The sequence below is a fragment of the Misgurnus anguillicaudatus genome, chromosome 4 (assembly GCF_027580225.2).
Source record: "Misgurnus anguillicaudatus chromosome 4, ASM2758022v2, whole genome shotgun sequence".
NCBI lineage: Eukaryota > Metazoa > Chordata > Actinopteri > Cypriniformes > Cobitidae > Misgurnus > Misgurnus anguillicaudatus.
The window spans coordinates 6,658,718-6,669,200 of NC_073340.2; the positions used below are offsets into that span (position 1 = coordinate 6,658,718).

Here is a 10,483-nt window from a genome sequence, read left to right on the forward strand (position 1 = left end):
TCTTTGTTTTATAAATGTCTCTGCTGTGTCCTGATGCCTGCTGTCTGTTACTGTTGACATTACCGAAGGGTGGGAATGCAAAGAAATCCTCCATAGGCTAGACCGTCTCATTTAACAATGCTTGGTTTAACCTTTGTGGACTTTGAAGACCATGCAGCCTCTGAATAAGGACACAGCTCATGTCTGTATCCCTGGAGAAAGTGTAGCGGTTAATATGGATGATGTGTACCTTGTCATTCGATCATATTATTGGCCTTGATGCCTTAAACATACAACCAGCTAAATTTGCATATACCATAGAAATGAATGGGGAATGCCACACTGAAAAAAATAAATGAAAATAAATGTATATAAACTTTTTTTTGTTAATTATAATAATAAAAACATTGCTAGATAAAACAAATGTCTAAATTATTATAAGAAAACATCATCATTATAATCTGTAAAAATAATCTGTTCAATGAAGGATGTTTGCTCACAAAAGCAGCATCTCATTCACTTTCATCTATTATAAACAGCCTCTTGTCTCCTTGCCAGTTTACTGCCACATAACACTTTGTTTTGCTGACCTTGGAGGTTCCAGCTACGGATGAAGCTTTCAAAATGTCTCTGTTATGGTTGTATGTCAGCACGCTGTGATTACTTGGAATAATATGCTTGCTCTTGAAATTTTGCCTTATTAGTACTGTATATTATAAAATCTACAATCGTACCATTTCACAATGACAAATATATTTAGGGGTCTTATTTTCTGCTAAAAACAAGCTGATCAAGAAAAGCATGTGATAAAGCATGATTTATATTCTGAGACAGACACGTCAAAACATTTTCTATTCATATACGTTCAGATTGAACTGAATGATCAATACTGAAGGGATGAAGTCTTACAACGCTGTAGTGAGTGAAATATACTCTGTACAATGCTGACATCTACTGATTTGTTCAGAATATTGGAGTAGATACAGTAGCACACATGTGAACGCACAGACTGACTGAATTTTATTAGATGTTTAGCATAGGTTACTACAACTAGTGTTGGGTGTAACTAGTTACTAAATAATTAGTTAGTGTAATGTAATGATTTTTTTCCATAAAAAAGCACACTGAAAAAATGATTAATTCAATTTACTACATTTTTTAAGGTAAGTGGTTTGCAATCAATTTAGTTAAGCTACATTTAAACAAACAAAATTAGTAAAATAAAATCAAATAAAAACGTTTGTTTAAATGTAGCTTAAATGAATTTATTGCAACCACTTACCTTAAAAAATAAAGTAAATTGAATGAATCATTTTTTGCAGTGCAAAGTAAGGGAAAGTACTCTTATTTTTTCAGTAATTTAACCACAGTTACTGGACTGAAGAACAATTATATATAATACAATAGTGGATTTAACATCAAAATGTAAAGTCTAATATTAAAATGCATGTTTTTATGAATCCTTCTCGCTTTAAATAATTTGGTGAGTTAATGGTAACACTCTTGTGTAGTTCAATTGTAGTACAATTCTCACTATTAACTGGTTGGTTATTAGAATTAATATTACAGAGATATTGACTGTTTATTAATACTTAAAAAGCACATTACGTAAACTTAACAACTACTTTACTAAGTATTAATAAGCCGTAATTAGGAGTATCATGATGTAAAAGTATTATTATTTAATAGTGAGTTTTATATTTTATTTGAGCCGTTTCAAGCCTACCTTTGTATCATTTACTAAATAGGATTAGTAATTAGTTATAAGTAAAAAGTAATTAGTTATAAGGAATTTAATACTTTTTGGAGAGAGTAATTTAATTTACATGATTGAAGATGTAATTAGTAACTAGTAATTAATTACTATTACACTTACTACAACACAACATTTCTTTTTAGATATTTGCTGCTTTATTTTATTTTTTATTTGATTTTACTGCTTTATTTTGTTTAAGATCAAAATGCTTGTTTTACAGTAAGCATAAAAATAGGATATTGTCTTCTTATAAAGTAAAGTGTTAAAACATGGAATGAATAAAAATAGGAGCAGGGATAACACTTAATAAATGTAGCATCATTTATGATTACTGTATTTAGCTTACAGTGACCATATTGTCTTGTGTTTCCCAGTCTTGTACTTTTATTTTGAAGTTCTGTTCTGTCATGTTTTGTAATCTTTTGTAGTTCTATTGTTCATTGGTTCCCTGTTTTTTTCCCTAAGTGTCTCTTGTTATCCTGTTCAACCCTGTGTCTATATATAGCGCTAGTGTTTCAATTGTCACTTGTCAGTCTTTGTTGGTGTAATTGTTTGGGTTTTCGTGTTTCATGTTATTTCATTTATGGATTACTTTGTATCTGTTGGTCTTCGTTGATTTGAGGTTAATTAATAAATGTTTGCAATTGGATCTGTTGGCTCTGCCTGCCTTCTGTCTAACGTTACAATATTACAGTGTATATAAAATAAAAATGTCCTACTTGAAGTGAAAACATTTAAGTTGATAAAACCGATTAAAGTAATTTAAGTAAATCCAATTTTCAGTTTTTTCAGTGTAGTTATGCCAGCCTGATTTCACAAAAAATCGTACATGTTTTACAAGTTGGCTAATTCGTATCATATCAATTCATACAAAGTTAATCGTGCAAAATCTTACAAATCTCATGAAAAAAATAACAACAATGAAACCGAACTCCTGACGCCGCACCTAACCCCAACGTCACAGGTGTCAAGGCAAATTGTACCAAAACTTACGAATGTGGTCGTATGAATTAATATAGATTAGCCAAATTGTAAACATTTACAAATTCTCGTGAGATAGCGTTGGTTTTGCACAATAAAATGTTCTGTCTCCCAAAGTAGCGAACCATTTCAAGACAGATAATATTTATTTTTAAAACCTGGTCCAAAATTCTTATTTACAATTAGGTGTATTTGAAACAATAAATCAAATCATAGACAGTCATTAACAATTTTTTTTTATCTGTTTTGGGGTCTGTTTCAAATTTACTCGTGTCTGTATAAATGTAACCACAGTCTCCATACCAGTTGAAATGAAAGTTTAAAGTATGAAGATGTATAGAGGGTCAGCATTTTCCTTTAATATTGAAACATGAATAAGGGGTAGATTTGCATATTATTTATGTTTTCATATTTTTAAAAATGTGTTTTGGAGGTTTAAAGATGAGTGTGGGTCTGTAGTGGTGAAGTTGCCTATGGTAATCTTTACACAATAGATAGCAATGAAGGCTCAATTAAATATTCACCAGGTATCTTGCAAGGCAAAATGAAACAAAGCAATTTAACAGACATTAGCTTTATAGCAGTAAAAAATGTTAAAAACTTGATTGTAAAACAACAGGAAGAAACTCCTTTAAAAAAATAATTGAATACCGCTGAGCAAATTAAGCTTTTGCTCTCTGGCCAAAATATGCTGGCTGATGCCAAACATGTAAATAAATGAATACAATTAAAATTGTTTCAACAGACTCCACAATGTTATCTGAGGTAACATTGTTGGTGCATATCCCACTGTGTAAACAACATTATTTCAGATGTAATTATGCCTCCAAATATCATTGAAACCAGGCCTGTTTCCTGATAATTAACCAACAAGCAGTTTTTGTCTAGCAAACTAATATGACAAAGGCAATAAAATAATTTTTTGAATATTACCTTGGCAAACATCTGCTTTATTAGTCGAAGTTCAATGGAGGCACATTGCTGTGGGTCTGTCGTGTCTGTGGGGGCCAGATTGAAGTAACAGAACTCATGGAACAGGAACCACCAGGTTAAATTCATTGAACAAGGTTTACATAGCTCAGCACACACTTGGCAGATCAGAGACCTGTGTGAGGTTCCCATTAATCTGAATTGGAATGGTGCACATAGTGCCATAAATTTTGTTTTATGATGCCAGGAGGATTTGCAGCTACAATGAACCATTTCTACACTGCAGTATTTACAACAGGAACATTTAGAGTACTGTGGGAAGCCTATCTGTTTACTTTGGGTGAGAGAAGGTATTCCCTGCTCAAGTTATTACCAGCCTGAAAACTACAGGGCATTCAAGGACACCTCAACTCTCGGTCTCAAAAATCGACCTCATACTTTTCAACGTTGGCAGTTAAACTAAATAAAAAACTTAAACTAAAATGTTTGTCTTATCAAATTCTGAAGTACATTGCTTCTCCCTTTAAATTTTAAAATATCGGAAAAGTCATTTTAAGCCAACTGTAATTCTTTTTGCAGGAAAATGGTGTGTGTGAACAATTTTATTCAGGATTTACGTCCCAAAACAGCACAGAGACAGCGCTGTTCAAACTTACAAATGATGCTTACTGTTAAAATCTGATTAACATCTGATCAATCTCTCTTCTTGTGCTATCCTTAATGCAGCTTTATGGATCATACCATTCTATTAGATAAAAAAAGTATGTTGGCTTTAGCCTCTGATAAATCCAGTAATCACAACTTTGTCATGTAAATGAGGAAAAGTTATATAAATCTCTGGTTAAATATGGTGTCCCACAGGGATCTGTTTTAGGCCCTAGCCTCTTCTCACTAATCATGTTCTTCCCATTGATACCATCCAGTTTACAAACTGAATTAAAGGGATAGTTCACTCAAATATAAAATTTCTGTAATCATTTACTCATTCTCATTTGTTACTAAATCTTATAAATGTATTTTTTGATGATTTGTTTTTACAATCAGGATCACTAATATAACTTAAATAGAGCCTTAAAAAATAAATGTTTCGATCAAAATGTTTATAATCCTAGTACAATCTCTTATTACAGTTAACACTGCTAATATACTTAATGATACAGCTGCTTGTTTAGTGTTATGAGTATAACGGTCTGACTGTTTTTGCAGTGGGTATGGTTAATGTAGTTTTATTTTGAATTTTTTTTAATACTTTTATTCTTAAATACTACTATACTTTGTATTTACTGTAAAGCTGCTTTGCTACAATGCAGAATTGATTTGAATTCACAATAGATTCAGAAATAATCTTACCCTTGATCTATCTAATAAAAAGCAGCAAAAAAATGAAAGTCTAGCTTTTTTATTTTTTGTTCTGTCACTCCTTGCATCTAAGGTCACGAGTTTAGTTTCTACCGCCTGCGGCAGGCGTTTTTTGAAGCCCACCCTGAAAAACTATAAGGAAACCATCTGTTAGGACATTAGATCTCCGGTAAAGGAAGTCCCAAATGTTCAAACCTCATATCCAAACAGTTCTTCATCTTCCAGCTCCCCCCTTAGCTCAGCATGGCCCTCCGTCTGAGGTCCGTGTGTGGTAGTCTGCTGGAATGAACCGAGGGGCCCCTTCATCGCCTGAGACCGCTCGAGTGAAAACTTTATCAGGGCAACTTAAACTCTCCTTACTGATGAAGGTCATGGCTTATTTGATTTTAGATACATTTTCGTTTTCATGACACTTTAATAAAAAATTAACATAACAGAGCTATGAAGGGACATTTTTAATTATGTGTTTAAACCATGGTACAGTGTGTTTATAATTGTCTTGATAGCGAAAAATGTGCAAAAAATACCTCATTAAACTTCACGCATTTGCTCATTTAGTACTGCATTCATTTTATAAATGTTTTGTGAATGCTTACACTGTTAAATTCAATTAGTTTGGTTAATTCAACTTAAAAATATTAGTTAACTCAAAAAAAGGTGTTGTGCCAACTAATATTTTTATGTTAAATTAACTTAAAAAAGTGAGTTACCTGGTTGCCTTAAAATTTTAAGTTGATCAAACTTTTTTTACAGTGCAATTTCTTTAAATAAATTATGAAAATGGCTAATAAAATATTTAAGATTGTTCATGCACTGTCGGAAAAGTAGAAAAAAAATAAACTTTAAATCTTTATTTTCAAATCATTATTCATATCTTTATTTTCATTATTCCACAATACAAATGACAGTATTACAGACACTGAACCACAAAGATTACTAAAAAAATAATACAAAAATATGTAAGTGCTTATAAGAAATGCCAGTCAGCCTTTTGGTCCATCACACTGAATGTTCAAATAAAAACAATAATAACAATAGAAAATTAAAATTAAAAGAATTACAAATAAATAAAGATGTCTGTACTAAATCATATACACTCAAGTCTTTCTACAAAAGTACTGTAAGGCTTAAACAAGAGAGCAAAGTCATTTTTTCCTGCTGCAATCGACATCAATTGTATACAACTTACCTAAGTGCATTCTACAGTGGATCTACTGTAACTTTAAAATACACGTCAACAATCTTTTAAAATAGTTCTTATAAGCAGAGAAAATAGGTGCAAGTTCATTTAGCAAAATCAAAAGATGAGACAGCATTACAAAAATGTGCCAAAAAAATATTACCAGTAAAAAAAATACATTTACAAGGCAGTCATGGACCTCCTTTTGAAGTCCGCTGGCATGTTTGGGCTAACAGATGGGTTTGATTAATGCATCCTATGTCTACAAATATGGTCCTTTTAACATGGTGGGATACTGTAAAGGCAACACATAAAATATCCAGCGTTGATGTTGCTTGATCAGTGAACATTACTGTTTGAGCTGCGGAAACATTTCCTCAGTTTTACATTCGAAGCGTCTGAGTTTTACCTGGACTAGAAATGCATATGAAATAAAAAATATCACAAACTAATTTCAATCATTATTTTTTTGAAAAGTATATCACATTTTGAAGAACATTTTAAGGAAATGTGTGATTTCCTATTGAATAAACTCTTTCAAAATGTCACAAGTTTTTTTATTGATAACCTCACGGAGCTTACGGACACGCTTGACGCTGGAAAGTGTGATGAAGCTGTCAGGCTGCAGAACAGCCATGCCGTTATTCGCTTCACCCATGATGATGATCTGACCATCTGCAGTGGTGATGTTAGGACACGGACAGGCCCAGTCCATGTTCTCCAATGTCACTTCCAAAGGCTCCTTCCCAAAGAACTTCAGCCCCATTTTCTCATCCTTCAGGATCTCCTCCACGGTGATCAAAGCATGACCGGACTCCTCGTCCTTCGTCAGCTCCATCACGCGGCCCAGAATCACAAAATCGCTTTTACAGAAGCTGGTCACCATCTTGTGCCGTGACTTGCATGGCTTGCACTGGTGGATCTTTGGAAAGGGACAGGTCTCTTCGCATGCTTCTTTGGTCTTGAAGTTGTTCTCATTGCCTTTACAACCACCGTAAATGAAGGGCTGGCACTGTCGCTGGAAGCCGCTGTAGGCCCAACGTGGTTCATATGCTTTGCAAGGGCCCTGATAGCTGGAGAGGTTACACGGGGCGGCGAGTTCTTTGCGGCATGAAGACATGCACGCCTCGTACGTCTCAAAGTGATTTTGGTTTTTGTTGCAGTTGCCGTATGTGAAAGTGTGGCAGTTGTTCCTTTGGGGGTCATAAAACCAACTCAGCCTTTCTTCTCCGCAGTCATCGCTATCGGGATCCTTAAAGCACTCATCGGCCGGGAAAGTTGTGGAGTTGTTCATCTCATCGTTTATAACCGGGTCTCTCTGGACCACAGAAAGTGGAAAGTGAGCTTGGACTGAGCCACCCGGGTTCGTGGCTGTGCAGGTATAGATACCCGCGTCTTGCGACTGGGCGTTGTAAATAACCAGCTGGCCGATATTGGTGACAACCACGTTTCCATGTACGTGGTTGGGTTTAATGACCAACTTGCCTTGCCCCTCCAGGTGCTTCTCCCAGGATATCTCAGGCTTTGGTCGGCCGGCGACTTCACAAAGGAAACTAGCCGTCTCGCCAACAAACACAGACTGTTGGGTTGGACTTCCCACCATGAGAGGAGCATGCACATCTAATGGCGTGGTGTGCTGCACGGCTGTCGTGGGGACTGCGGTAGTGCCTGCGGGCGGAGGGCTAGTTCTGGGCCCGGTGAGATGAAACCGGCACGTTACCACGGACAAGGAGATGCCCTTGGAGCAGGCTTCGGCATCCATGTAGCACTTGTTGTAATAAGTCATGCCATCGGAGGCACAGGTGAACTGGGGTTCTCTCTCACAGCGGTCACGACACTTGCACACGGGCTGTCCGTCCCAAATATCACACTGTGAGCCTTGCTGAGTGCACATGAACTTGTCGCAGGTCGCTTCCTTAGGCATACCCATTGGCCCTTTCTTTCCTGTAGCATCTATGTAACGGGCCGCCACACAGCTTCGATTACCACAAACATTGGCACAGCATTTTTCAGATGTGTCACAGTCCTAAAGAACAAAGAGGAATTTTAAAGAAGATTAATGCAACGGAAAGTGAGAATTTTGTTATTATTTCGGTCTGAATAAAGGAAATATCCAGTGAAAGAATGCAAAAAATGTTATGCATATCACTCATCTGATAAAATAACTAGCTACTTATGACAATAACTCTCATACAGCGTGAATGCAAAAAAGTCTCTTATTATATATTATTTAAATCATAATTTTAGCTTGAATTTAATTTTGGACATGGCTTTATGCAGTAAATATTAAAGATATCAAGGTTATATTTTCACAGAATGTTGTTTACATTATATAGGATGAGTTTATGTTGAAAACAGTTAATTACAAAAAAAACTACTTTAGCTGGTCTATCACAGACTGGGTCACATAATATATTATTATATTTTAATATAATAAAAGTGTTTTAGTTAAATGTAAAAATGAAATAAATTGAATGAAATTACAAACCTGATCAGATTCACATTCTCGCGTGCAGGTGCTCATTGCATCAACCCACAAATTTGGGTTTATGTCGTTTGGACAAATCCCTGCGTGGGAATACGCAGCTCTTTGCAAAGTCATGCCTTTTACGCATTGTCTGTCCAAAAATAGAAACAAAAACTGTCCCGCCACGAACCAGATCCAACGAGGAAAGAGCATCCACCACATGTTGAAAATCAGAAATAATGAATAATTGTAGAATTAGTCTTTTGTAACTAACTTAATTTTATTGAAACAGCCAATCTGAGCGCTTCGAGGTTCCAAGCTGGAGAAGAAATATCCTTGATATTCTGAATACTGTGTGTGGCAAGTGAGTTTAGATCTCTGTATTTATACTCTGATAGTTTTACATTCTTGAACAACAAAGGCTATTTCCCTGACCACAAAACTCGCCCTTACGCGCAAATGACAGTTATGAATTACTCTGTAGTTCTAGAGAGACGATTAAAAACATCTGCCCCAGAGTTGGGTTGGTACTAGGACACCTGCCTTTCTTTGAAAGTACTGTAGCTCGCTTTAACCCTTTGTCCTCACCATGCGCGCACCAGACGGACTGAGAGCGCGCGCTGCGTTTCTCTTCGCGTGAGATTCCTTCAGTGTAGGCTATTCCTTTACTGTGACAGCAACACTTACAGTAGCCTACTCCTGTAATAAAACTTAAAAATATTTTTATCTTGATATTCGACATTGGTTACAGAATCAGAAAGACTGAAACATATACTGAGGTAGAACTGAATATGCAACGTCTATTTGCATATGAATGAAGTGAAGTATGAACGAGTAATGAAGTACTGAAGACTAGATTCGGTGTATAATGTCTTAAAACGTAATGGTTATATTTATTTGTATTTTTAAGCTAATTTTCTTTATATATTGCAGTAGTTTCATTTGCCATAAATTTGTTTATTTATTGTTATCTATCTGAACACTTTAACGTCTTTTATTAAAATTAAAATTACGTAAAATATTTTTTTTTTTGTGAAAATATGTTTTAACAAAAAAATATATATTCCAGACAAATATTATTGAAATTAGGCCTGGCAAATGGGATTTTAAACTGCATTAAAAACTCATCTGTTTCATGAACTGTTTGGTGTATTACTCCGTACAGTATGTGACAACGTGTGTGTTGCTTTTTCCTGGCCAATATCTAAAAGTTGTCAGTATCTTTTTAGCTCCAAATCAGTGTTTTAGTGATGCATTAAAACGAATAAACACCCCAATGAAAAAATACAGAAGTATTCTTATTTATAGTAAACTGTATCCCAGATATTATTATAATTTGAACTTTAATTTGATTGAAAATTCAGTACAGTACAGTATTTGAATTCAATATAGTTAATACTAAAGAATATTCCTGTATGCATTAAAAAGTGTATCAATTAGTAAAATTCCAACATCCAGCTCAAGACTGCGGTTTCATATAAGACATGTGTTGCTCTAAAATGCATCACACGTCTTAAACCCCTGAGTCAAAAAGAAAACCTATTTGTGTCAAAACACTAAAGCTGATTAAAGAAAGGCCACATAACTCACCCTAACCATACCAAAAATACGTCCCAGACGAGAGCTATTTATTCAGTGTGTCGTTTAGCGACTGTTTAAAACTCACGTCTTTTACGCGTAATTACGCATTTCACTCATTATCATTTTCAGTAAGTTAACATGATAATAAGTGCCATCACAATGACTTGCACATTAACTCACTAATAATTATTATGGTTTAAACATTACGAAACTGGATAAGTTAGAGCTAGCCTACTTTATCACGGGGCTG

At 34.9% G+C, this 10,483-nt stretch overlaps 1 protein-coding gene across 1 annotated transcript; it reads right to left on the reverse strand.

Moving 5' to 3' along the window:
* Nucleotides 1–5,882: 5,882 nt before the first annotated feature.
* wfikkn2b (WAP, follistatin/kazal, immunoglobulin, kunitz and netrin domain containing 2b) lies at nucleotides 5,883–9,408 on the reverse strand. The gene is made up of 2 exons (XM_055177064.2): nucleotides 8,674–9,408; nucleotides 5,883–8,211 (listed from the first exon to the last, which is right to left on the reverse strand). The coding sequence occupies exons 1-2, from the start codon at nucleotides 8,872–8,874 to the stop codon at nucleotides 6,706–6,708; spliced, it is 1,707 nt and encodes a 568-aa protein (XP_055033039.1). The 5' UTR covers nucleotides 8,875–9,408; the 3' UTR covers nucleotides 5,883–6,705.
* Between the last annotated feature and the right edge of the window lie 1,075 nt (nucleotides 9,409–10,483).

Excerpts from the sequence above, each read along its gene's own strand:
- wfikkn2b (XM_055177064.2), bottom strand. The coding sequence starts at position 8,874 with ATGTGGTGGATGCTCTTTCCTCGTTGGATCTGGTTCGTGGCGGGACAG. Across the intron at positions 8,212-8,673 it reads GAGAATGTGAATCTGATCAG|GACTGTGACACATCTGAAAA; the intron begins GTTTGTAATTTC and ends TTTGTTCTTTAG.